This window comes from Amaranthus tricolor, chromosome 4, assembly GCF_026212465.1.
Source record: "Amaranthus tricolor cultivar Red isolate AtriRed21 chromosome 4, ASM2621246v1, whole genome shotgun sequence".
In the NCBI taxonomy this organism is placed as follows: Eukaryota; Viridiplantae; Streptophyta; class Magnoliopsida; order Caryophyllales; family Amaranthaceae; genus Amaranthus; species Amaranthus tricolor.
Window position 1 is genome coordinate 24,323,852 of NC_080050.1, and position 27,675 is coordinate 24,351,526.

Sequence of the window (27,675 nt, forward strand, 5' to 3'; positions counted from 1 at the left end):
ACCAGCACTTCACTTGCTGCTTCTGGACAGATCTTCACACCAGATCTTCACTTGCTGCTTCTGGGTTCATATGTTGTCTTGTCCCAAATTTGCATTGCAATTTGATTTCTGTGTCACAACTAAATGATCAGTTGACTACTATTGTCCAATTTAACTCTTATATGTGTGCTATACGGGACCACATGAAGGAGCTGATTGGAACGGGAGTGTAATACCCCAGATTTAGCTTGAAAAAGGATTGATAGACTACTTATATAAACAAGGTGCATCTTCTTTTCTAGGGAGCCCATTTGCTAAGAACTCCACAGTTAAGCTGCTTGGTGGAGAGTAATCTTAGGATGGGTGACCTCCTGGGAAGTTTTCCCGGGTGCGCACGAGTGAGGCCAAAGTGCGCTGGAAAGACTTGAATTGGTTTGTGGGGCTAGTCTACAGTCTCCGTGAGTAGTCACCAGCGGTCCGAGGGGCCGGGGTGTTACAAATAGTATCAGAGCAACCCTGTGATCGTGGCTGATAGTGTTCAGTGCACCTAGCGGGGGGAAAAGATCCTGAAGTTACGGTCCACCGAGGACGTTGTATTCTTAAGTGGAGGTGAGTGTAATACCCCAGATTTAGCTTGAAAAAGGATTGATAGACTACTCATATAAACAAGGTGCATCTTCTTTTCTAAGGAGCCCATTTGCTAAGAACTCCACAGTTAAGCGTGCTTGGTGGAGAGTAATCTTAGGATGGGTGACCTCCTGGGAAGTTTTCCCGGATGCGCACGAGTGAGGCCAAAGTGCGCTGGAAAGACTTGTGTTGGTTTGTGGGGCTAGTCTACAGTCTCCAAGAGTAGTCACCAGCGGTCCGAGGGGCCGGGGTGTTACACATATATCTTACTGTCACACGTCCAGATTTGGCGTACTGCTTTCATATTTTGTCACAATTCATGCAAGAACCTCATCTTGAGCATTGGGAAGCAGCTCTTAGAGTCTTGCTGTAAAACCCCTGTGGTTTCGTTTAAGGGGTTGGAAATTCAGGGGTGTTACATAGAAAGAAAAGGGAAAAAAATTAAAACAAACGCTAAAGATTAATCGAAAAGGTGAGTAGTGGAAATTTCGGCAGCATCTCTGCCGAAAACTGAGGATGTGACAAGAATATATAAATGGATAGCATAACTAAAATAATCTAAGGCCTTTAATGCCTTCAAGAATACGTCACGACGGAAAGAATCATCGTCGGCTTCTCAAATCATCAACTCTAATGAGGATCGTGGTTCCAATGTTAACGCATCGATCTGACGGATACTAAAGGAGTATTCTCACTAATGTACATCCAAAAACTACGCAGCGGAACTATAGATCATACAAGGAGTCACATGGCTCCATACGAAAGAAATTATACAATACCAAAAGAAAACTTTACAAGTAATATAGAAGCTACAAGCATTAGACAATCTGTACACAATTGTTACGACCGTACTCCGCTCTTTCCCCCAATGCAAAGCAAAAGAAGCTCCTATACCTGTCATGTCAAGCTATGATCCTCCTGCTGCTCAACATAATGACCATAGTCAGATGTGTAATAGCAGGAACATCATAGAGAGTCATGAGCAAACAACAACAAACACATACATGTCAGTAATTAATGAACTTATAACAATTGAAGTCATTGAATAAAACTATAGACAACGATATAGTATGGAAATAACGAGTCTACTCATCTGTCTAAACACCTCTATTTACTCATAATTTCTCTTTTCAAACTACGAATCTCCTAAGTATATTCAAAGGTAGTGGATCCTTTCTCTATTCATGGCATAGTGACACGGCTAAGGGCGTTATCGGCCATCTGACGCCCATGGCAAAGTATGAGCTCATGCCCCCTCCAGCTAACACATTGGGGTACTAAACCAGTGAAGAGGCCACCATATTGGGATTTGCAAGGCCCGCATGGTATCACCTCGGTCAAGGGGCGGTATCGGCCATCCGGGGCCCAGTGACCCAAGCATACTCATACCCCCCCTTACGGTGGTCCCGTCGAACCAAGCCTAGGGGACTATTAAATCAACCGGACATATTCCAGTTGAGTCATGCCAACTAATCATACATCAAGGCTCAATAAGTAGGAAATCACTTCGATACCACACACAACCATGGTGCGTTCTCTACTATTTAGAAATCTGTTCTCATAGTCTCCTAATGTTTTCATTCTACTTGCCTATATCACTATTATGACTATACGCTAGCATAGTTTACTTTCTGGTGCTCTATAATTCTAATACGATGTATATAATCATGAAATATTGATAATACTTTGTAACGATAAAAATGATAATAAATTACTGCGTGTACGTACTTGCAAGCGTCACTGCACGACCACAAGTTACAAAAATCACCCAACTAAGGGTCTACTTTCCTCTTATAAACTGGGAACCTATACAAGTTAGGAATAGAACTTATAAGTTCTCTTAACTACTTTGTTATACCAGCTAGAAACCAAGGTAACCACTATCATCCATTCACGACAAGTTTTCAATTACTTCTAGCACGTACGCATCTCATTCAACACCAAGCATAATCGTCAATTCAACAATAACACAAGTTTTTCCATCGGCAAAGAATAAAAGTATTATGTCGACTGCTTCATTACACCAACTAATTTTGAGTTATAACGGTTCACATCATCTTATTATAAAGCGACGATTCACACTTAATGTTGATGTAATGCTAATATGACGAATAGGACGAATCTTAAAGTTATCACATCGCAATATCATTTATTATATTCTCCAAGGTTAGAAAGAACTAAAATCAAGACGTCATACAAGTAACTTTAATAATTCTCAACAGTTGACACTATGTTCATGGCTTATTACAATTATGTATTTATGATTTCAATAACAACCAAATGAGATATTAGTAACTCTCACAATTAAATCACTAACAATTAGCAACTACTACTCCCAATTAACAACCAAAACCATTTCTATAGTCAACTATAATCAAAATCATTACTAATTGCCACAACAATAATCAATCAAGTCTTAAAACTACTTATAAAATTATTGAATAAATCATCACACCACCAAAGTAGCATATAAACACACACACTACTAGTAATCACATCTCTAAATAAAACCCTAATCTTTTCATGTTCAAGGATAATTCTTTTAACTATTACCCATACTAGAATTCAATGAAACTAATACACAATCAACACACAACTCATAAACATGGTAGATTCTAGTTAGAAATAGTAAATTAATCAATTTGAAAAGTGAGAAATGGCTTACAATGGGTGAAACTAGAAAATGGGTCAAGAGGTTGGTGGTTCTTGTGGTGGTGGCGTGACTCAAGGTGTTGGTGGTGGAGGAGGGCTGCGTGGAGCCGATGGGGAAGCCAACCCGCAGGCGCCTGCTGTTGGGGCTGTACGTGAGGAGGAGGGTCGGGTGCTACTTGTGGTGGTTGTGGGAGGCTACCCGCTACTGCTCCTGGGGTGGCGGCTGCTCAGTAGCGAGGGAGAGGGGAGAGAAAGGAGAAGAAGGAGGGAAGGAGGAGAAGAGAGGAATGACAGCTACATTGAACATTTAGGGTTTTCACGGGTTTTATACTTGTTATTGCTATCATCATCATCATCATCATCATCATCATTATTATTATTATTATTATTATTATTATTATTTTTATTATTATTATTATTATTATTATTATTATTATAATTATTATAATTATTATTACTATTACTGTCATTATTATTATTATTATTATTATTATTATTATTATTATTATTATTATTATTATTATTATTATTATTATTATTATTATTATTATTAAAGGCTCCATCTAAATGTTGATGTTTTGCTTTGGATTATTAGGCCCTATCGCAATCACTATCAAGAATATGCACTGTGTCTTCATGCACATCCACAGTAGGGAGGTGTCAGAATCACAAGCCATGAAGAATACTTTCTTCCCAAGTTTTCAAATGGGTTGATTCCTTCTGTACAAACTGAGCCTCACATTTCTCATCTCATTGGCAAACTCTGGATGTATTGCGTTAAAAAATTAATTAAGTCTTCGAGTTTGATGGGTGACACATTTCCCTCTCTTCTTTGTACTGGTGCTCAGCATGCCATCTATTTTCACTGATAGTAACTTGAGAGGCGTACAATTGTTGCAATCTTGAACCTATGGGAAGGTTGATAAATTGTTTCCTTGGAATACATTTATTTCCATTATCGTCTCTAACCAACCTTGTTGTCGAAAATGTTCTACAGCGTCTAACATTCGCAATAAAACCCTAGTATATCATGTTTCCGTTAATGCAACAATCAATCCTTTCTAATGGCAATTCAAGCCCCACTATTGTTTTTTTGTTTGTATCTTATAACCCAAATCTCATCGAGTTAGGTTTTTGTAAAGCCTTCTACATCATAGTGCAAAACTCGTAATAAGCCTTTCTGAACATTTGTGCTTTCTCTTTATTTTCATCATTCTCTTTATAATTGACATCTGAGAGTAAGTTTTGCACTCGGAATACAGTGGATTATTTGCAGCACTTAGCATGCTGAAAAATTCACTACAAAAAAAAGTTTGGTGACAAAAAAAAGCTTTTGTCTCTAAGTCTGGCGACAAAACTAGCGACAAAGAGGCATTTTTTGTCACCAATATTGTTGTTCAAAATTTTTAAACAGTTTATTTTTTTAGTAATTGGGCGGGACAAGTTTGATTGAACAGTAAAAACTTTTTTGCGATAAACTCTTTGTCGCCTACTTTGTTGACAAAACATATTTATTTTTTTAATAAGCTAAGTATTGTGCCATATCTCTCTCCATCTCCCATCTTCCTTCTCTGTCATATTCCTACATTTCTTCTCTTTCCTAAACCCCCATAAACTTATCTCTACAAGAAGCTTAATTACTTTATTAATGGAAGCTACTACCCTTCGTTCTCCTTCCTTTGAAAAGAATACTTTTCTTCTCTCTAATCTTAAACCTTTTGAAAGATCTTCCTAATATTGAGTTTTGAATGCTTCGATCCGGGTTGTATTTTTGGATCTGAGTTGTATTTATATTTTTGTTCTTGTTCATGTGGATTCTGGGTTTGCTTTTGTTCTTCGTTTTTGTGTTGTTTGATTTTGTTCTTTGATTTTGTGTTGTTCTTCGTTTTTTGTTCTTCGGTTTTGGGTTGTTGTTCTTCGTTTTTTTTCTTCGATTTAGTGTCGTTGTTCTTCGATTTTATTCTTCATTTTTTTTCAAGTTTTTGTTCTTTGTTTTTTTTTCATTTTAAGTTATTGGGTTTTTGGTTTTGTTTGTTTTTGTTGTTCAAATTTTTGTTCTTCAATTTGGTTTTTTGTTCTTCATTTTTTTTCTTGTTCTTCATTTATTTTTCATTTTTAAGGTGTTGGGTCTTTTTGTTTTTATTTAAGTTCTTCATTTATTTTTCAATTCTGGGTTATTTTTGTTCTTCCATATTATTGGACCATTTATGAATTTTTAGAATTTTATCTATTTTTCAGAATGTGGAAAGGATAATTAATTTTTTTAGGAAAAATCATTAATCTAATAAAGAACCATTATATTAACAATTTACTAATTATTTTTTAGCTAAAATTTAATTTACTCATTAACTTTTATTTAATTCAGTTTTGTTGTGTAACTATTACTTTAATAATGTATATTTGTTAAAAAAAATTGAATATTTGTTGTTATTGTTAAATAATAATAGTAATTACTACTATTATTATTTAATGATAATGAAAAATATTCAATTTTTTTGACCTGTAATCAATGTTAGCGACAAATTAGGCGACAAGTTTTTTTTTTCTGGCGACAAAGTTTTTAGCGACAAAGCGTTTTGTCGCCAAATGTGTTTTGTCACAAAGTAAGCGACAAAAACCCTTTGTCGCCATATTGCTTTATATTTGCTGTGATTGTTTAGCTTGAGGGTTTGAATCTTCTGGTAATAAATCTACAGGCAAATGCTTTTCCGCATAGGGTGAATTGTTTTGTCGAAAGAAGTTGTGGTACATGTTTGGGAATTTACTTGTAGCAGCATCCTGCACCATACAAATGTATTGATTTTCCTTATTGTTTCGTGTGGGGGGGAGGTATACGCACTTCTTCTCAAACAAATGCATGATTGTTGCTGCTTTCACTAGAAACGACGTTATCGTAATGATACCTCTAATCGTATAATCTTTCACGAAACTCTTCCGTATTAAATGATTCCTCACTTCACTTGGTCTTTTAAATACAATGTTTTTACATATAAAATAAGGACATATAAATTTCACTAAAAAATTATAGATACAATAAATTTTTATATATAAATTAAACACATATAATAATCATACATAAATAAAAAAACATAGAAATAATAAATTTATAAAATACCTTATATTTTTAAAGAATTTTTCTCCTTACATAAAAGATATTAATTTTTGAGGAAAAAAAATTCAAAATAATAAAATTTGAGAAGAATTTGTGTTTGTTTCGATTGGATTCCATCCCTATTTATAACTGAAATTTCTCTTCTACAGAATTTTGTATTTGATTTTTTTTTTCCAGCTCGCTTCCTATAATTTGGCGACAAACAATGTAACAACTCCTATGAAATTTGAAATTGTTTTATTTTTCTCGTCCATGCAATTGGTAACAGTGTTGATGACAAATAGCCTTTGTCGCCAACTCTGGCAACAAATCTTTTTTCGCCATCTTTATCGTCATGGCGACAAAGATCTTTGTCGCCAAATTTGATTTTTTTTTTATAATGTTAATTAATCAAAATTTCCGATGTATCACACATTGTTCTTCTAAAGCAATTCATATCAACTATCATGTACAGTGTATTAAGAAACATACTTCATAAGAGTTGGTTTCTTTCATGTGGGCGTTAAGTAGTTTTTGCTGAACATTTTCATGTTTACAAATTCTAATGGATTAATGTGAAGAATATAACCATCTTTCTCAACAATCACTATTTAATTATACATATGTTTTCCCAAGTTCAATTAGACAAAAGTATAATTTTAAGTTTCTGGCTAGTATTTGTTGTTTATTTGTTTTGTTTTTTTTTTTTTTAAGTTGATAATCATTCAATCTAAATAGCGAAGCAATTATATTATTTCTATCAAAAAGTAGTGTAATTATTAATTTATTGTATTTTCTTCTATAATTAAAATTAATTGAACATATAATACCTTAATTGATAAAAATAAAATAGCAATTTTTTATTGTCACTTAAAAAATAAAAATACATGTTTATATTTTTTTGGGTGGTGTAAAGAGGATGAAAGGAAGGGAAGAGGTGAGAAAGTACCTTAAAATAGAAATACATGTTTATAGATTTATTTCTTTTTTTAGGGCAATAATTTAATTTTTTGTGACAATTGCCTAAAATAGATTGATGAATTTCAACAGATTAATGCACTTAAAACCGTTTCAATTAAAAATATATTTCACTTTATTTTACTATTTCCATATATAAAATAGATTACCATATTTACCTTAACTATTATTATAATCAAATACACTTAAAATATCCAACTCATCAACTAATAAGGTGTCACTTTCTTAACAAAAATTTACAGGTCAAAACCTTAGGATAATGTCATCCATCCTTTCACATATAATACAATTTAATAATTTTGTTGTAAAATGACAAATGATACTCTTATAGCCATTTACCAAATGAATCAAAATTATTAGATGTTAAATTTTGATGTGGATCCTTATTTTAAATTACATCTAAAATGGTAATTTATTTTAAAATTTATTGCGAAATATGTTAGCCTCAATTTTATTCATATACTTCTAATAAATATCAAAACATAATTTTTGACTTGATAAATCATATGATTCATGATTAATGGATTTTTTTAAATTAAACATATCTAATTAGAATGATGCTATATCACTATTATTATGTTAATTTATTTCAAAACTTTTTTGCAAATAATATACCTAATTAATAGTATCTTTGGTTGGAAAATAATTTTTCTAAATTATATGGACAATATTTTTTGCAAATTGTGTTCATTTCAGTAAATAAAAATCTTAATATTGCCTTTTAAAATCTGTTTATCAGATTAGTAATTTTTGAAAATACATCAATAAAAATCATAAAAATTGCATGTCATATATATATATATATATATATATATATATATATATATATATATATATATATATATATATATATATATATATATATATATATGGTGACAATTTCGTGTATTACAAGGTATTATACTAGTGATATTTATAATTCTTGACGAACTTAAAAAATTCATATATTTTGGAAATTGAAAATGGATTAGTGAAGAGTATCTTTTCTTGCATCCTTTGTCAAAGTATTTGAAAAGAAACATTAAATAATACCTTAATTAATAATTAGATGTGGACATTAAATTTCTTCTTTTATTTGTAATCAAAGTCCTAGACATGTCCACATGGACCACATCTAATTATCTTACACGTTAGCCTTTAATTAGATAAATTTTCTAGTGACTCCTAAATAATTTGCTTAAAAAAAGGGAATTATTATTTGTCGCCACCTGTTTCATTTTATCGCCACCCCCCCTTCTAACAAAATTACCATATTACCCCTAGATTTAAAAAAATTACAAAAATGCCACTTAAGTTAAAAAATGTTTAAGAAATGTAAATGGCACTTAATAACATTGTTATCGCTTAATGACATTATTATCGGAATTATATATATATTGAATTTTCAGAGGCTTTATGGTAGTATATTCGAATTCAAACACGATACCTTCTCTCTAAAAACTCTCTAGAAACAATACGTAAAGTTAAACAAGCTAGTACTCTAGATCGAACATCAATGGCATACCAAGACGTGCATGATAACGATCCGGTAAGTAATTAATCGGTTCGATTTTTGCAAAAAAAAAAAAAAAAATAGGAACGTAGTCGCACAAACCAGTCGCACGTTTTGTGCGACTGGTTCGTGCGACTGCTTCAAATTTTTTTTTTTTTTTTTTTTTTTTTTTTTTTTTTTTTATTTGACATTTTGTGCGACTTCTATTTATTTATTTTTTTTAACTTCGAATTATAAAATTTATTTTGTTTAATTAAATTAATTTATTTTAATCTATTGTTGTGCTATAATAATGGTATTTTATTATAATTATTTTGTAGAAATAATTATTTTTTAAGTTAATATTATTTTGATATATTATGATAATGTTATTATAATTATTATTTGCAGGACTTTGAAAATTTAGGAGATAATATAGATTATTCTGATAGATTTGTTACCGATAGAGAATTTGATTCTGTAGATGATTTACATACTTGGGCTAATGAGATAGCACTAACAATTGGATTTCAATTTACACGTGCTTCATATAAAAAAAAAGAAGGGCGTTCTAGAGTGAGTCTGTACTTAAGATGTCACCGTTACGATAAAAGAAGTGTTGATTTGCATAACTTAGACAATGCTCCCCGACCAGGTTCCAAAAGTAGGGGTTGTGGGTGTAAATTTATGATTTTAGGAACTAGTCGTAACCCAAAGGAAAGACCTTGGACGGTTAGAGTGTTTCCTGGTGAAAAAGGAATACATAACCATCCGTTCTTCATGTACGTAGATGGTCAAATAAGAGTAAATAGGATGACTGTGGATATCAGGCAGCACATACGAGATCTAAGTGCAACTGGCATGCAACCAGCATTTATAATGTCTTCAATTAGAAGAAATTTTCCTCGTTTTTATGCTAGTATGAATCAAATTTACAATGAGAGACAGTCAATGAGGAGAGAAGAGATGGATGGTAGGACTCCTCTTCAACACTGTTTGTATATGGCCACGGAGCATAATTATGTAGTTTGGAGGGACTTGGATAGTGAGGATCAGTTGACTAGATTATTGATTGCGAATCCAACTTCTATCCAGATGCTACGTTCGTGGCCCCATGTTGTGTTGATAGACACAACGTACAAAACGACAACACTGTATTCTGCAGCAACATTTTTAAACATAGCAATTGCGTATTATGGCTCTGCGGATGGTCATCCAATGTACAATTGTTTAGTGCTTCCTTTAAGAAGAACAGGGGGAATGCATGGCGTAAATAAACTTATACATATTCTTTGGGTAAACGGGAATCATTATGTTCAGCTTTTAATGAACGATGATTCATCTCCAGTGCCGCCAGTCCAACAAAATTGGAGAGCAGCTAACAATTCATGTGCAGATTTAGAAAGACAATATCGTAATATGATATCACTTTGGAGTAGAATGTGCAACATACAACGACAACAGCATAATAACACCGCTGGAGACGCGGTGAATTTAGATTCTCCATAGTGTTTATATATAATTCAATTGTTCAAACGATTAAAAAGTTGTTCATACATAAAGATTAAATACAACAATTGTTCATGCATTACAAAACAGGTAAATGTCTATAAGGGGCTGCGCCCTCTACACTCTTGCCATTCGGAAAACAACTCTCTAAGATCCTCTAAATACATATCAGCAGCATCTCTTTCCCGAGGCGTCATTTGAGCAATAGCTGGCATCCTGAGCAATGGTGCAAGTCGAGTTGGAAATTCAGCAGCAAACTGTAAAACCAGACAATTGCAAAGTCAATACATGTTATGAAACATAAAAATAAAATATATAATTAGGAATACTAACATATTCGACTCTGTTATCAGCAGCACCAAACGCAGCAGCAGGTCCTTCACCTGGGATAAGAAAACAGTGGGAAGACACTCTAAACCAGTCCACGTAATCCGGGGCAGCCTCTGATGGAACCGATGCGCGACGCTGTGCCTGCTCCACTACGCGGGCACAGTAAGGGAACCTACTCCACATCTCCGTAAACATACAGGAAGAAGCGAATGTAACTGAGTAGGAGCCCTGTGCTGGTCGCAGAGCTTGGGTAGGTCTCAGCGGAGCCGGGGGAATCTCCTGTGCAAAACCGAGCTGCCTCACTGTCCTCTCAGGCAAATAGACCTCCACGATATCGAAACAGGTGATACCACCGATATACGAGGTACGTGGGTGCTCGTTCAATAAAGACCTATCATAAGTCAAGTACGGAGTCCACTCCACCTGCTCACAATGAATATAATACATAATCAACATAACATCTCTGCCCTTGACAAGTTAAACAATTAAGTTTGAAGTCATGTACAAAACCTGTGCCTCTGTCATGGCATCCAGTATGCTCCTACAGTCTATCAGTCTGCTCAGCTCGCGGATTGGCTTCGGCGGGGACCACATCTCTGCCCTTGTCTTGTTCGGCATGTCAGCTTGACGCGGATGGGGGCGGAAGGCTGGGAAGTACTCGTAAATCCATGTCTGCAACAGTGTCAGGCAACCAGCAATAGTCTTGCACCCAGTCCTTGTCGCCATACCCAGTTGGCGATACATGTGAGCAAGCGTCACTGCACCCCAAGCAATATCAGCCTCATCAGCGGTAACAGTAACAACAGGGTGAGGACGCATCCCGACTCTAGTCTTATCCACGAGCAACGTGGAACCTACTATAGCCATGTAGTAGGCGGTACGTTGAGTATCCATAGACTGAGAACGGTGGCATAGCTGCAACAGTGCACCAACATTAATGCTGCCGCTTGTGAAGTGCCCCTTCGCACGCAGCTCCGACAATGGCATACCAAAAAGGCCGGCCAGGCCAAGCTGCCATTCATTATCAGACGGTTGCACGGGAAGTGAACCGTCAATGCCAATTCCCAAGATGCGTTGCACGTCGTGCAACATTATGGTCATCTCCCCCCACGGCATGTGGAAGGTGTTCGTGTCAGGCTGCCACCTTTCCACAAATGCCGTAATGAGAGCACTGTCGATGTGCTGGTGCATTATATACGGCAGCCGACCAAGGGGAGTACCAGGTAACACTCTGTACAATTCATCAGACATGTCCTGAAGTCTAATGATTGAATCCAACGTTTTCTTCCGAGCACGACATTCCAAAATCGGAGGGGTGCGCTCCGATCCCTCAAATATAGCCTTTGCTACGTGCCCACCGTAGCTGGGTATTAAAGTAGTATCAACAGGGCCCCCGGGCTGGGCTGATGTGATTAACCAGTCCGTGTCCGCGGACTGCGATCGCCTCCTCCCCCGTGGAGCCGCATCCTCAGCCTGGCTTACTCCTGCCTGATCAGAAGTGCCACTCGAGCCCTGCCCTCTACTCTTGAACTTAACAGCATGGCCTCTTACGATCGTCCAATCAACAGGATGACATGCAGACTCATCCTGACCAAGAGACTCTTCCCGACTAAGAGACTCGTCGTAATCAGTATCATCGTCACCTGAGCCGACCGTATGACTATGTAGGCTACTTTGGCGCTCAAAGCGACTACGCACTTGCTCTAGGGTACTTGAACGTTGGGCCTGACTATGTATGGCCGCTTGTTCTTGCCTTGCTCGCCTTGCAGATCCCGTAACCCCCCTCTCATGGGGATCACCTCTCAGTAAAGTAGGCCTAGATCTATTGCCGCTTAATAAACCTCTAAAAAACCCTTTTCCTTTACCTTGATTTCCAGCCATTTACTAGAATTTTCATAATTTAAATTAAGACAACATTTTAAATTACTTAAAATCAAATAAATTAAAAACAAGCAACACGTAAAATATTTCACATTTACAAATAATTAAACAATTATTATATTCATAAATATTTAAACAACTCAAATTTAATAAATTAATTACACTAAACAAATTCATTACAATAAAAAAAAAAAAAAAAATTAAAACCGGTCGCACGAACCGGTCGCACAAAACGTGCGACTGTACAGTCGCACGTTTTGTGCGACCGGTTCGTGCGACCGGTTCGTGCGACCGGTTATATATATTTTTTTTTTTTTCTTTTTCGAATACGTAAATCAATAACTACTTCTTACAACAACATTATCATAATACATATTATTACAACATTTACTAAATAACATTAACTAACAACGAACTCTTTCAAAAATTTAAAAAAAAATAAAAAAAAAAAAAAAAATTTTGGTTTCGGCCCAGTCGCACAAAACGTGCGACTGTACAGTCGCACGTTTTGTGCGACTGGGCCGAATCGAATTTTTTTTTTTTTTTTTTTCCCTTCGATTCATTTAAAAAAAACTTACCTCGAATTTTTGTTGACGATTTCGATTCCAAAGTTTTAGCTCCGCTTAATTTTATGTGAAGAATTTGATTTTATGGAAGTGATGAAAGTGTTATTGAGTGGATTTGAAGTGTTTTTATATAAATTATAAGCTTAGTGGCATTTTCGTAATTTTTTAAGTTTCAGGGGTAAAATCGTAATTTCATTCAAGGGGGGGTGGCGATAAAATGAAATTGGTGGCGACAAATAAGAAATGGGTAAAAAAATGTGTAGTCTGTTTTGAATGAGACCGTCTTACGGTGAGACAACTTCAAAACAAAAGAGACTAAAAGTTTTTTTGATTAATTTAACCCATATATGAGACATATTTCATGATAAGACTGTCTCTTGTAAAAATTTGTGAAAAATATTACATACAAAGTTTTTAAGAATTAAACATATAAAGTTTTCCTATATTCAAGTTTAGTTACTCCACCCTTACTTAAAATTAAAATCTTAAATAATCATATACTCAGTTTGATTAAAATTATATTATACATTAGAATTTTAAGAATCATTCACCTACAGTTACCTATATTTAGTTGTAGTTCCGTGTAGTTAAACTAACAAGTGATCCCTAACCGCATTTAATAAAATTGTGTCATACATTGTGATTTTAAGAATCAAACAAACACCTATGGTTAATTGTTTACCCCTACATCATTTGTGTTTATCGCTTAGGAAGGCTATTTGGTGACCTCTAAATGAAATTGATTATAATTGTGTCATAAATATTGTTATAACTTCAAATATATTTTTGTGACTTTTGACATTACAATTACACATTATCAATTGAAAAACCTTCACTCAAAACATAATTATAATCAATTGATATTTTGATCAATTAAATAGCAAATTAAAATCACTTAAAAAAAAAAAGAAATAAAGAAAACTTGAAATTGAAAATTTCAATAGAATATCAAACCTCATTCAAAACTTAATCATAATCAATCTATAAATGAAAACATAATCATAATTTATTAATAATTCGATCAATTGAATATCAAATTCACTAAAAATATAAAAAAATTGAAATTGAAAATTTTCAGTTAAATATCTTGATTAGATGAGACATTGATGTTTGAATCTGTCTTTGATGTAATATTAGATTGAATTATAGAATAATGCTTTGTGATTTCTAGGTTTCAATAAGTGAAAGTACACTATTATTTGATGAATTTAATGTAGATGAAATTCTAGGTTTCAATGAATTTAATCATGGATATCATAGCATATGTAGTTGTGACTCTTTTTTCGATTATACAAAATTATAAGAAACTCTTAATCATTTTTTATGTTTTAAAGTGAAGTTCGGCTCACACCAGACTAATTGCATAAGTATGACCGCCGCATAGGAAAATTTCTATTGATTATTATTATTATTTAACTAATAATAATAATAATGGACAAAATGCTAAGGTGGCAATAATGGACAAAATAAAAAATCAAGAGTTTAGAGAGAAGTTAGGTGTTGCCTTATTATCTATTAAAATGCGTGAATATAAGTTAAAATGATTTGAGCATGTACAAAAATGACCGTGGGCAGCCCCGTCAGAAGGATAGAAAGCATCATAGTGGAGAGTAAGATAAATCGAGGAAGACCTAAGAAAACGTGGGTTGAGAAAATAAATAGCCACTTAAGTGAGCTACACCGTTCCGTGGACATGATTAGGGATAAGAATAGTTGGAGACGTAGATCTATATTTTAGATTACTGATAGTTTCCTTAGTTGTCTTCTTGTTGCTTCTTACCTCTTATTTTCTTTTTTTTAAAGTAGTTGTTCCTTTGTGAAAATGTAGTCACCCATATCCTTTTTATGCAGGACTTTTACGTGTTTGGGGTAAAATACTAAAATTGATCGCTTCTCTCTAGTCTTTCTTGTGAAGGGAGTACGGGTATGAATTGTCCGTCACCTTTCCTCACCCAAATTCTACTTCAAAGCGGGACATTGGGTTGATAATGACAATTATTATTTAACTAATAAAAACCCTAATATATAACTTCACACCTTTAATCCATAATACCTGATCTTGAAAAAAAAGAAAAAAGAGAAAAAGAAATTAGAGAGAAAAGGATGGATCCTTTTTCACACACTCCATCTCTCCAACGCCCATCACTTCCTAAGTTGTACAGAGTGCCTTAAAAAGTTCAACTTTTATAAACTATCAGAAAAAAAAAAAATTAAAATCCTTTCAAATTTCATCTCTCTTCATAAATTTCACAAAATAAATTGCGCTGAAATATTCATTCACCAAACCAACCACCGCAAATCTTCTTTCTTCTCTAGGGTTCCTGACTATCCGGAAAACCCGAGGAGAGAGAAAGAGAGAAAAACTCAAGATCATCTCTATTAATGGCGTCTTCTACGAGCTCTGATTTGATCCGATCCATTGAGTCGGTGCTTGGAGTGTCACTGGATCCAGCTTCTAGTGGAATTTTGATTTTGACGACTTCTATTGCTGTGATCGTTGGATTATTACTTGTTCTTTGGAGAAGATCGAGTGATCAGAGTAAAGATGCTAGAGTTGTGGTTGCTCCTAAACCTTTAAAGATTGAACCTGAAGAAGATGAGCTTGAAATTGCTGCTGGTAAAACTAAGGTTACCATCTTTTTTGGTACTCAGACCGGAACCGCTGAGGGTTTTGCTAAGGTATGTTTTTGTTTTTGTGATTGATTTGATTTTGTTTTGGTGTTTAGTTTGTTGATTTTATTCTACTGTTGAACTGAATTTTGTTGAGAATTTGAAATCATGTATTCTTTCTATTAGTCAACTATCACATGAAAAGTGCTCCTATGCTAGTATTAGTAAAGCTACTGGCAATTTTCCGTCTCCAATCAATCATATCATTTCCTCTCAAAATCTTTTACCGTGGATGGAGAATATTGTGATTACTTGGGAACTGAGAAAGTATGTAAAATGTACGACTATTGAAAATGAGTTTCTAATTTTAAACTTTTAGCTGAGGTTTTTTGGCAGGGTGTAATTGATTGGTGTAGCATGTGATTTAGAAGTGCTTGATTGAGCTTATCTTGTTGTGATTATGTTAAATAGGATGATATTTTGTGGGTATGAGGAGAAATGTTAAGTTAATGGATGCTTGAGGACCGGCACATTAGTTAATTTCTCTCCCTTTTGTTGCTTTGTTTTTCTATTTGTTACTTGAAGACTGTATTAAATGCTTACTAGCACGAACCATTAAATTTATTTGGGAAGTACATTTCTGCAATACCGTGTCAAGTTGTCAACTAGCCTCCTTCATTAGCTTCAGAAAAGTTGTTTGATTAACACTCTGATGCTTGAACCTTAGTGTAAAAAAGATGCCTTCTAATGCTATTACGTTGAAAAAGCTACTTTCCTGTATTAAATTTCAGAAGTATTGATAAAGGAACTTGCAGAGGAGCCTAGGCAAATTTTTGCTTGGTTTGAATGTCTCATCAGGATTGTCTAAAGGAACTTGAATAGAATGATTTTGATTTTGGTATTTTTATGATGCCATAGTTAATTGAGACTTTGAAGTTCATGGAAACATGGAAAAGGTTTAATCATAATTAAGGAAAAGATAAGATTTTTGTGAGGCTTCTTGTCCCCTTGGTAAGTAGGAGGAACATTTTTGGTCCTTTCTTGTACGTGAAAATGAGAATTTTTGTAGATGGAAATTTGAATGTTTTAAGCAGAGTAAGAAAATAGATAAAATCGTTGGGAAACAAAAACTTAGTAGTACAAAAGATGCTAGGAATGAGATGAGCCTTTTGTGCTTCATTGGTACCTAAAGGGGCAAGAGCCTTTGCTTTTTTTGGATACAAATGGTATAGAGGCAAAATTACCACAATTTTTGATTGGATCTTGAACTCATGCATTTGGATTATACAACTTATAGGTGGGTAATAATGCGACTTAAAACTGCTGGCAGCCTTAACTGCTGTTGTGGATCGACATATCTAGGAAGAAGATATTAATCTATGCAGAAGAGAATTGTGCATGAATATATCAATTTTTATGTAAAATGTAGATGACTTATTGTATGAATGTGAAATGTAATTGTAAATGTATATCGTGGATTGATTGTAACCTAAGAACGATTACAATAAGATAGTAGTCAAGCAATTCGAGAAGCTTGAGGTCTCCCTAAATAAGTCATTAATTCATCTCAATTCTATTACAATATGAATGAATGACCTTCCCTTCCCTTCTCCTCCTATTTATACTATTTTTCCCTACATGTTATTCCCCCAACTAATTAAATACCAAGTATTATTTATTTAATTTCGATTTCACCCCTCATAGCCATTTATGAACAACTGGTGTTGTAGTTACTGAAAACCTTCATTTCGACTCTTTGTCCCGAAACTTATGCCATATAAACCGTCAATATAAGGAGTATGCTGGAGTATGCTCAGGATGCAAGTGTGGTATATAATTTAAGCTTCCATGCTGCTTTATTTGCTTCTAAGTGGCTAAAAAGGTGGAATGACACGGCTAGTATTGTAATCTATACTCACTCCGTCTCCTTGATTTTGCTCCATATACTGTTTAGGTTTGTCCCACTTGGTCTGCCGAATTACCTCTTGTACATGACCCTACCTATAATACCGCATTAAAACCTACAATTTATTTCTCTCTCCTATAATAAAAATTTTATTTACTCCACTAAAGGACATAATCCTGACTATATACCCCATCAATATATATATATATATATATATATATATATATATATATATATATATATATATATATATATAGGGGAGGGATCCATTGAGAAGGGGTTGAAAATGAGAAGGATAAGGACTCTACACCCTTGATTTCACTAAAATAAAAAAAAATCTATGGTCATGATTGAGCCAAAAACTCATAATTGTATAAGTAACTATGTTACACAAAAAGGTAACTCTGAAATAATTTTTAAAATGTTCTTAATTTATAACGTAGTATCCTTTTTTGTATATATAGTAACCAAACAAAATCAAACAAAAATCTTTCTCACCCTTCTCATTTTAAAATCCTTTTTATTTGATCATATATATATATATATATATATATATATATATATATATATATATATATATATTTATTTATATATATATGTTTCTTTTCCTTGGTTTGTGGCATATTTTGCTTCACTTCAAAAGATTTCTTTCAAGACATGTAGGCATAAAATATTTCTCATCTATCTCTCAATTATAAAAAAACATGTAAGATAAGGAATAATTTAATGCCTAGAGATGCTCTTGTAGTTTAAGAGGTGAGAGTAAATATGCATTGCATATTTGTAAAATTTTTCTTACAGTTTGGTGTGCTTATGAGCCATAACCTAAAGGAGAAGGTAAAAAATCATCGTATGAGAAAAATCAATTTGATTTTATTTCAAGAACCATAGAAGCTATTCATGTGATGCAACAACAAATAAAATATTACCTGATAGTGAAGCATGATTTGCACATAATTTTATTAGAAGTACTATTAGAATTACCCTAGTGAATTATACTAAAAAATGTTTAATAACGAAACATGATTTGCTCATAATTCTATTATAAGTATCATTAGAATTACCTTAGTGAGTTATATGATAAAAGGTGTCACGTAAGCGGGGGTAAAACTAGGAATTTTAACTTTTCTATATACTAGCAAAAAATTATGGTCAAACGACGAATTTCTAAGCAAAAATGTTGTCGGGGGAAAATACAATAACAAAAAATTATAGTTGGATAACTGATACGCTAGAAAAAAAAGAATGGTCCATTAAGGAATCAAATGATCAATACACTTGCAATAAAGTTATAATTGGGTGAACAACACTTAGCAAAATTTAATTGCCAAATGATTGACGGTAGCAACAAAATATAGTTAAAAGATTGATACACTATCAAAATAGTTATATAAAAATAATTTAAAAGTCGAGTATCATGGGTTGACCTAATGGTTGAAGGCTTAACTTTAAGTTTTATTTCTACTATTTTGCCCGCTTATGTTTACTTAATTTTTTGGTATTTGATCATCCCACAATCATATACGAGTATTTACAATATTAAGGGTTGAAGTTAAAAATAAAATACGTCATGTGTTTGGACCGGGGGCCGGGTGGCTTCGCCCATGCTTATTAGATTATTTGTGTAGTCCAAAATATGCTATTTTGAACCATAAAAGCTATTCTATTAATGATGAGACATGCGGAGGACCGACGAAAGACTTGCAATCTTTGCATTAAGCCCCTTTTTGAACTATTTTTACATGAGACAACAATACCTATTTTGGGCATAGTGCAAAACAATCTTTGCATCATTATAATTGTGATGTTTTTAAGTTTAGTGTGACTGAAATATATTTAAATGCAATACCATTCGCATGGTTTGACGGTAAAATTTGTTTTATAAACGTTATCGCAATCATGATCAAATACTCATTTTTGCTCTCTAATATAGGGAGAAGTTTTAAACTAGAGATGAGGTGCATGCTAAGCTAGAGTTGTGGAGGCAAGTCTTAAAATAAACTAAGTCAAAAAAAGACAATGTATGTTGAATGTTATTTTGGCGCAGAGGTCACATATGCAGAGGTGTGGTGTAGCTAGATAGGAAAGGAGATCATTCTAAGTGTGTGTTTAAAGTGCCTTGGCTTAAATTTTCACAAGAACAGAGATATTAATCAAGATGTTAGGGGAGTTGTTTTTGCTGCCGTGTTAGCCTTTTATATTTTTTGCTTTGATGCTTTCTTGGTGTCCTTATTGGTAAATTTCTTTGTTACTTGTGACATAAGAATTGAATGAGAGATGATTGAAAATTCTTGGGCTAATTGCCTCATAGTAGGAAAGGTCGATGCATGTGCTCCAAAGCCATTCACATACATGGAAACTCCTAAATGAATGTAAAACTTGTAAGCTCTAGAATTTGTGAAATCATCACGCTATCATATAAAATGGTCGTTTTGATATCATTATTCATCCACAAAAGGTCTACTAGGTACTTCTTCCTTTCCAGAATAGTTGTCTTCTAAAATTATGCACACATTTCAAGAGTCTTTAGTCATAGAATTTCTATGGATAATTGAAGATAACATTTCTCATTTTGTAAAGTTGATTGGTACTCATGCAATATTATTGCGAGTGACATGCAATATTTGTTATAAAGTTTACTAGAAAGGGAATTTGAGATGGATAGAAAATTGTAATAGCTGAATCTAGAAATGAGTGGACGTGCCATGGGTGAAATAGTGTTTTAACATCAAACTTGTTTCTGTTTGTTTGTTATTTCTTGAGTGTGCCTTTCTGTTGCAGGCTTCTTGTGTGAAGTCACTTTAAAATTTGTTTACTGCTGTGTATGTAGGCTTTAGCAGAAGAGATAAAGGCGAGGTACGACAAGGCATTAGTAAAAGTTGTTGACCTGGTAAGTGAGACTGCGACTCCGTGATTGTTGAATTTTTTTTTTAATATCTTAGCTCTCTAAATTTTCAGATCTGTAGTCTCCCGTTTTCATGTCTATAAATGTTCATCGATTAAATTAGGATGATTACGCTGCGGATGATGATCTATATGAAGAAAAACTAAAAAAAGAAACTTTAGCATTCTTCATGATTGCCACGTAAGATTACTTTGTTCCTTGTGAATATTCTTCTGTTATTGTTAATTTTTTCATAAATATTGATGATTGCTAAATGGTCAACCTTGCAATCGTAGTTATGGAGATGGAGAGCCCACTGATAATGCAGCACGTTTTTACAAATGGTTCACGGAGGTATTGGCTTTTTCCATCAATTAAACTTTTTGTAGTAGATTACTTTTTCTTCTTTTTTTTTTCTCTTTCTTTCTACAGCTTTCTTTTTAAGTGGGTCTGGATTGTTTTTGTTTTATAGGGAAATGAGAGGGAACCTTGGCTTCAACAACTGACATATGGTGTTTTTGGCCTTGGTAATCGTCAATATGAGCACTTCAACAAGGTAAGAATTAATATAATAAAATTTTGATCCGGACCATTTCTTTTCTCATGTTGTAGCTAATATGACCATTCTGTAACAGATTGGAAAGGTTGTAGATGAACAGCTCGCTAAACAAGGTATTAGGAAACAACATTCTTTCTAAATTCTAACTGTACTTCTCAGTTTGTATAGTTACTGAACTTGTGAAGTGCGTCGCAGTTTTTTAGGAGGTCCTCTTTGATCTTCCCTAGCAACTGGTATGAGGATAGCAAAGTAGCGTAATTGGATGCATGTATAGTTTTGGACCCTGTGAATTCAGGCCTTGAATCTTTTCATCATGCTTTCTAAGTTATTAAGGCTGAAGCATCATTGAATGACAAAGCAAGTTCTAAGAGATCACATTTTCTGGTCATTAACCTCGTCAATCTAATCATTAGTTGAGCTTTGTATCACAAGGCTTAAGCTTTCAACACTCAACTTTCCACCTTTGTGATCTGCCTATAAACCTGGTCCTCCTGATGGATGAGATCTTTTGACAGTCAAAGACTGAAGGTCCAAACAGTGGGTTAGGGAGTTAGGGTTAGTAAATGCCTTTTCAGATAGGCTGAACCTTTGTTCAGAAATTTAATCATCGTGACTCCACGATAATAGTGTTAGTGACATTTTACAGTTTTAGCTGGGGTGTTATTGGTTATTCGGGCCATATTAGCTGTGACTAATAAGGTAATAATAACATAGGTTCGGGACCAATTTGTTAAATGTCAACTTCATTGTATTATTTGTTAATTAGCACAGTGGTGGTTACTCACTTACAACAACGGGTAATCTTGGGCATTGTTTCTAATGCTGTAAGCTGAGAACATGAGTTAGAAACTTTTTTGAAAGGTGCATTAGGGTTTTTACACAGAATATGCCCAAAAGACCTAGTTTGGTGTGTAGAAGGATAAGTAGTTAATACAACCACAATGCAACTGATGCTTAAACAATCATTTGATAGTTGACTAGTGATGACAACGCCTTGCTTCACTCACATGCTCTGACCTCTTGTTTTAATCAAGTTTCACTTGCTTGATCTTCTTGAATATGTTTATGGCTCTCACTCGCTTCACACGCAAATAAAATACACAAAGAATACAATTTGCAAACTGAAATTTTTTATTGATTAAATTCTGAAGTGAATCACCATGGAGGGTGTGAGGCCTTTTAATAGGCGTTGAAATCAAAAATCAATCCAAAGTCTCGTAGGAATCTAAATCCTAACCGCTTTATGATACTAAAAGATATCTTAAGTAACAAACTCTTAACTTACCCTATAAATTACATTTACACATGGCTAACATACACGGTTTGTGCAAAAATTGTGTGAACTCACTAACCTACTTCTAATTAACATTCCTTTGTAATTCAGTAATGCACAAAAAAAGTAAAAGACAATCTCTGTGGATAAAACTTGTTATGGTAACTCTACATGACTCCGAAAATAAAAACAGATACATGCAAAAATAGAAATTTTCTAAAACTAGAAACTTCTAAATTAATTCGCTTTAAAAGACATCTTCGTGTAAGTATGCGCAAACATGTTGGTTTGAACTTGTTTCAGTCTTACTTGCTTTATTATACTACGGTGTCCAAAATTCATCCATACAAAATTACAATAGTGATCTAGCTTTTACAGGGTGTCCACAGCTATTAAGGCTGTTCCACTTAATGCCAAAAGGCTATCTTTAGTGAGAACCTTCATATTAGCTAAAATTAAATGTTGTTTTCATTAAATCTAGCTAGAGAACTTTCTTTTGTCAACTGCTTATTGACAATTAGTCTCATCGAGTAATGTTCATAAACAGGATTTTTTAGGTTCTGTTTTACTGGTATGTGGTTAAACTGTAAAATAATTCTTTTCTATGTGTGGATTGCTATCTTCTCATTTGTCTTTTACATGTTAATCATAAAAAAGTTGACATGCAATTATTTTTACAATTGCTGATGGTGTGTTCAATGTGTCAGGTGCAAAGCGTCTGGTTCCTGTTGGTCTTGGGGATGATGATCAATGTATTGAGGATGACTTCTCTGCTTGGTGGGTGTTCTTTGGATTTGAAATAATTTGGATAGTTTGCAATTTTTCCTATTGTTTAGTACTTTAGTCTGCCTTATTGATTTCATGTGCATCTCCCTTGTAGGCGGGAAGCTTTGTGGCCCGAGCTAGACAAAATACTGAGAGATGAAGATGATAAAAATACTGTGTCAACACCTTATACAGCAGCTATTCTCGAATACCGTGTTATCATTCATGGATCTGGTGTCGCAACCTTTGAGAATCAGTACAACAATCTGGCTAATGGAAATTCTTCATTTGATATTCATCATCCGTGCAGGTATGTGCTGGCTGCATTACTGTCTATGAACTTCACTCAAACAGTGATGAAATCTTCTTGTTCTTCACAGTTCGGTTTATCCTTCCCCCTCTTTATCATGCATAGGAGTTTAGTGGTTTATGGATTTATGCCTTCAATATAACACGTGAATGTTTAGTGTCGTTCTGTTCTGTAGCTTAGATCTGATGTTTTTGTCTCTTTGGTTTTTCTATTATAATTTTTTCAAAGTTGAGAAATGAGATACTGATACTCCAAATTAAGTGCTTAACTTTCTCAGTTTCTTGTATACCTAATGCTGGATTTGTATAATGGAACGGAGGGTATACCTCAATGGACATATAGCTTGTTTAGTGAACCACAAGCACTCCTGTGTGCTGTCTCTATTGCATTGTTTGGCTAATTAGTCACCTTCCTCTCTTTTGACAGAGCTAATGTGGCGGTGAAAAGGGAGCTTCATAAATCGGAGTCTGACCGTTCTTGTATACACTTGGAGTTTGATGTAGCAGGCACAGGAATAACGTAAGCTTTTAGCCGATCATTAATCTTGCTGTGTACTGATTACTTTGGATACTGCTAGACATCCTTCTTATCTACACTAAAAATGCAGTAATAATCATTTGCTATGCATCCAGCTTTTGTAACCTAGAACATTGTCATAGTTTTTGGTGATTAGACCATTGAAAAACAACTTTTGTATTGGAAGTCTATTTTCATTTATGGTGGCCTTGTGGAATATTTATGGGGTCTTTAAACTTCTCATTGCTCTATAATATTGCAATATGTTCTTCTGTCTGAAACCATCAGTTGGACCGTTGATTGATAATAGCATAATAAGCTGGTAAACCTGCAATTGCAAACGAACATTTTCGAATCTGGGATTCAATTTTCTCGCTTATTCTGAAGTGTGGACTTTGTTCAATACTAATGTTTAAAAGGGCATTGAAAGAGGCTAAAAATTTTATTCTCTTCTTTCAGTTATGAAACTGGAGATCATGTTGGAGTCTACGCAGAGAATTGTGATGAAACAGTAGAGGAAGCAGGAAAGTTGTTGGGTCAGCCACTAGATCTTGTTTTCTCGATTCACGCTGATGCAGAAGATGGTACACCTTTGGTTGGTTCGCTGCCACCACCTTTTCCTGGCCCGTGCACAATTCGCTATGCTCTGACACGGTATGCTGATGTTTTGACCTCTCCAAGAAAGGTTGTTCTTTCTCCTTTTTCCTTGCTCTGAGGTGATTTACTGACCTGGCACTCAGCATTGTGTATTCTAATTGAGCTTTAATAATCAGGCTGCACTACTTGCTTTGGCTGCCCATGCATCAGAACCTAGTGAGGCAGAGAGATTGAACTATTTGGCATCACCGGAGGGAAAGGTTCACCTATATTTTTGACATGTGTTTGTTTTTTTTTTTTCCCATGAAAAGGTAACCTTTTCTTTAAATTTCTCAAATTTCCTCTGTCATGCTAAATTTTGTTTGGATTTTATCTGACAGGATGAGTATTCTGCTTGGGTTGTTGCTAGCCAAAGGAGTCTTATAGAGGTCATGTCTGAGTTTCCATCTGCCAAGCCTCCGCTTGGCGTTTTTTTTTGCATCAGTGGCCCCTCGGTTACAACCACGTTACTATTCTATCTCATCTTCACCTAGGTATTGTATCTTTGGGGTTATATCAATTTATAGTGCTATTAACTTTCATGAAGATATGTAGTATTTATGTTGTTTGATGCTTGTTTGCAGACTGTATCCAAACCGAGTTCATGTAACATGCGCCTTAGTTTACGGTCCTACTCCTACTGGTAGAATCCACAAAGGGGTCTGTTCAACATGGATGAAGGTGATAAAATCAAACCGACTTACCTACATGTTAAATGTCAAAAAGTTGCATTGTTTTGTCATCCTGTTAATTATGTCTTGTATCGTGTATTTTGTATGCCTTTATATGTCTATGAGAATTTTCTGAATTTACTTTTGTGTTGCCAGAATGCAGTAACTTCTGAGGAAAGCCAGAATTGCAGCTGGGCACCAATCTTTATCAGAGCATCTAATTTCAAGCTGCCGGCTGACCCCACAGTTCCAGTAATAATGGTGGGACCTGGAACTGGTTTAGCTCCTTTCCGGGGATTTTTACAGGTTTTTCATCCCCTATATTAAATTTAAATGTATTATTTGGTCTTTTGGATGGGTGGATTTTTTAAGATATAATTGCTTAATATGTTGTGCAGGAAAGGCTTGCGCTGAAACAGGAAGGCACCCAACTTGGTTCTGCTATACTCTTCTTTGGATGTAGAAATCGTAGAATGGTATTTAATAACTGCCTTAAGTTCTCTTGAAGCTGATCTGCTGACTTTCTGCTGATAAAAAAACGTATTTTGTAGGATTTCATCTATGAGGAAGAATTGCAGAAGTTTGTTCAAGAAGAAGCCCTTTCAGAGCTGATTGTTGCATTCTCAAGGGAGGGGTCTCAAAAAGAGTATGTTCAGCATAAGATGATGGACAAGGTATGAACTTTCCACCATCAATTGCTAGTGTCCATTTTAATCTAGTTGAACTTTATTTAGACCTTAACATTGATATTCTGCAGGCCTCATACTTTTGGAGTCTGATTTCTTCTGGTGGTTACTTGTACGTCTGTGGTGATGCCAAGGGCATGGCTCGAGACGTTCATCGAACTTTGCACAATATTGTTCAGGAGCAGGTACTCTTTCTTTGGATCCCTTCTTCACTTTCTTTCACGGTATAAAGTCCTGGCTATCTATCTATCTTTTAGGCAATTATAAAGGCATGCTCGTCGTTTCATGAATAAGTTTTATTTGCAGGGTTGCTTATTCTAGATTTCCAGGACCATGATATACTCCCTCCTCAATCATTTACTCCATTTGCAAATGACACGGAGATAAAGGAGTTGGATTTGGTGGGTTAAAGTGGTGGAGTTATTTAGAAATAAGAGAAAGAATATAGAGAGTAAAAGTTTGTTTAAGTGGTAAGGGATGTCCAAATTTGGACTTGACTAAAATGGAAAATGAGGCCAATTTGTTGGGATGGAGGGTGTAAAGTCCTGATTAATAGTGATCAGCAAGTATCACTGATTCAATATTGTACAAGAAATAATTTAGAAGTTTAGTTTTTGGGTCATACTATCATCTAGCTAGTTTCAGTGCACCACTTAAAATATTTATCTGCATTTTTTTTTGCCCAAGTTATTATTTGGAATTGTTTTGTTTTGTCGATTTGTCAACTTTAATTAGGAATACTGTACTACTGTATCCCTTTCGTTGATATGCTCTTGGCACAGCCATATATAAGATTGAAACTACATTTGGAAAGGGACAGTGGTTTTAGTTCTAGTTCAGAACAGTAAGTATGGCAACCTTTTGCTTAGGCTCACAGGGCGTTTTAGGTAGTAGAAAGTAAAACTTCAATGTAGCATTTAAATAGCTGCCTTAGGAGAATCATTTGATTGTGAAATCGTACAAATTAACAAATTAAGAGACTTGAGGCTTCTGTTCCATTGAGCTGTATAAAGTAAATCATGTGTCATACTAATACATTTTTGCATTATATGTTATTCAGGAGAAGGTGGACTCCTCTGAAGCAGAATCGATTGTGAAGGAGCTGCAAAAGGATGGAAGATATCTTCGGGATGTGTGGTGAGCTGTTACCATGAGCTGCATTGTTTCTCATGCGAGCAATAATTAAAAAGCTCTACCTAATTGGTTCATCCTTGATCTTGAACTTCAAACTAATAGAGATAATAGCGGATGGTGGTAAGTTATTTCTTTCACCATTGTACTGCATCTATTGTCGCCCTTTTGGGCCGACTTAGAGGCAGAGGTCAGACCATTGTCTTGAATCTTTATACATTTATTGCTTCTACAATCTAGAGCAGTGAGCAGTTGCAAAAGTTGTCGATTATACCTTGATAAAACCATATAGCCTGTAGGTAATAGGGATATGCTTCATTGATATGAATAGTATTTGTTCCATGTAAAATGAATAATCCTTATAATTTTGTGTTTTTGTAACAATTTGATGTATTGTTCCTCAGCATTTTTTCTTCCCACCTTGTTTTGGGGTTCTAAGAAAATGGATAAGATGATTTATATTCATTTTTGTAGATTTATCATAATCCATGCACACTAAAGTACTCATTGCATGGGTACAATGCGTGTGAGCAATAATGCAGTAGTTAACTGTATATCCTGCTCTTGCAATGAACTTATAGAAGTAATAATGGTCCACTGGATAATGGCACACTAAAATCGCTTGAATCAGTTAATGCCAGTGT

At 34.5% G+C, this 27,675-nt stretch overlaps 3 protein-coding genes across 3 annotated transcripts; 2 read left to right on the plus strand and 1 right to left on the minus strand.

Moving 5' to 3' along the window:
- The first annotated feature begins 8,595 nt into the window (after positions 1-8,595).
- On the plus strand, positions 8,596-10,307 carry LOC130810874 (uncharacterized). Its single transcript, XM_057676999.1, has 4 exons — positions 8,596-8,855; positions 9,210-9,824; positions 10,046-10,067; positions 10,195-10,307. Exons 1-4 carry the CDS (start codon positions 8,823-8,825, stop codon positions 10,305-10,307), a joined length of 783 nt encoding a protein of 260 aa, XP_057532982.1. The 5' UTR covers positions 8,596-8,822.
- LOC130811410 (protein MAIN-LIKE 1-like) lies at positions 10,292-13,321 on the minus strand. The gene is made up of 4 exons (XM_057677708.1): positions 13,097-13,321; positions 11,148-12,521; positions 10,641-11,060; positions 10,292-10,564 (listed from the first exon to the last, which is right to left on the minus strand). Exons 2-4 carry the CDS (start codon positions 12,516-12,518, stop codon positions 10,406-10,408), a joined length of 1,950 nt encoding a protein of 649 aa, XP_057533691.1. The 5' UTR covers positions 12,519-12,521; positions 13,097-13,321; the 3' UTR covers positions 10,292-10,405.
- Positions 13,322-15,193: 1,872 nt separating this feature from the next.
- Positions 15,194-27,415, plus strand: LOC130809904 (NADPH--cytochrome P450 reductase). The gene is given in 19 exon segments (XM_057675760.1): positions 15,194-15,763; positions 20,431-20,490; positions 20,609-20,685; positions 20,781-20,838; positions 20,957-21,040; positions 21,120-21,156; positions 23,024-23,093; positions 23,197-23,391; positions 23,818-23,910; positions 24,367-24,592; positions 24,681-24,764; positions 24,885-24,974; positions 24,976-25,037; positions 25,128-25,224; positions 25,371-25,520; positions 25,613-25,690; positions 25,766-25,888; positions 25,972-26,085; positions 26,961-27,415. Coding segments are annotated over 19 exon segments (2,076 nt in total). The 5' UTR covers positions 15,194-15,466; the 3' UTR covers positions 27,042-27,415.
- Positions 27,416-27,675: the final 260 nt, after the last annotated feature.

What these genes read in the sequence shown, in the direction of transcription:
- LOC130810874 (XM_057676999.1), top strand. Translation starts at nt 8,823, where the DNA reads ATGGCATACCAAGACGTGCATGATAACGATCCG. An exon ending in CCACGGAGCATAATTATGTA is followed by an intron (nt 9,825 to 10,045) that starts GTTTGGAGGGAC and finishes GCTTCCTTTAAG; the next exon opens with AAGAACAGGGGGAATGCATG. An exon ending in GAACAGGGGGAATGCATGGC is followed by an intron (nt 10,068 to 10,194) that starts GTAAATAAACTT and finishes ATTCATGTGCAG; the next exon opens with ATTTAGAAAGACAATATCGT.
- LOC130811410 (XM_057677708.1), bottom strand. Translation starts at nt 12,518, where the DNA reads ATGGCTGGAAATCAAGGTAAAGGAAAAGGGTTTTTTAGAGGTTTATTA. An exon ending in ATGCCATGACAGAGGCACAG is followed by an intron (nt 11,061 to 11,147) that starts GTTTTGTACATG and finishes CATTGTGAGCAG; the next exon opens with GTGGAGTGGACTCCGTACTT. An exon ending in CTGATAACAGAGTCGAATAT is followed by an intron (nt 10,565 to 10,640) that starts GTTAGTATTCCT and finishes CTGGTTTTACAG; the next exon opens with TTTGCTGCTGAATTTCCAAC.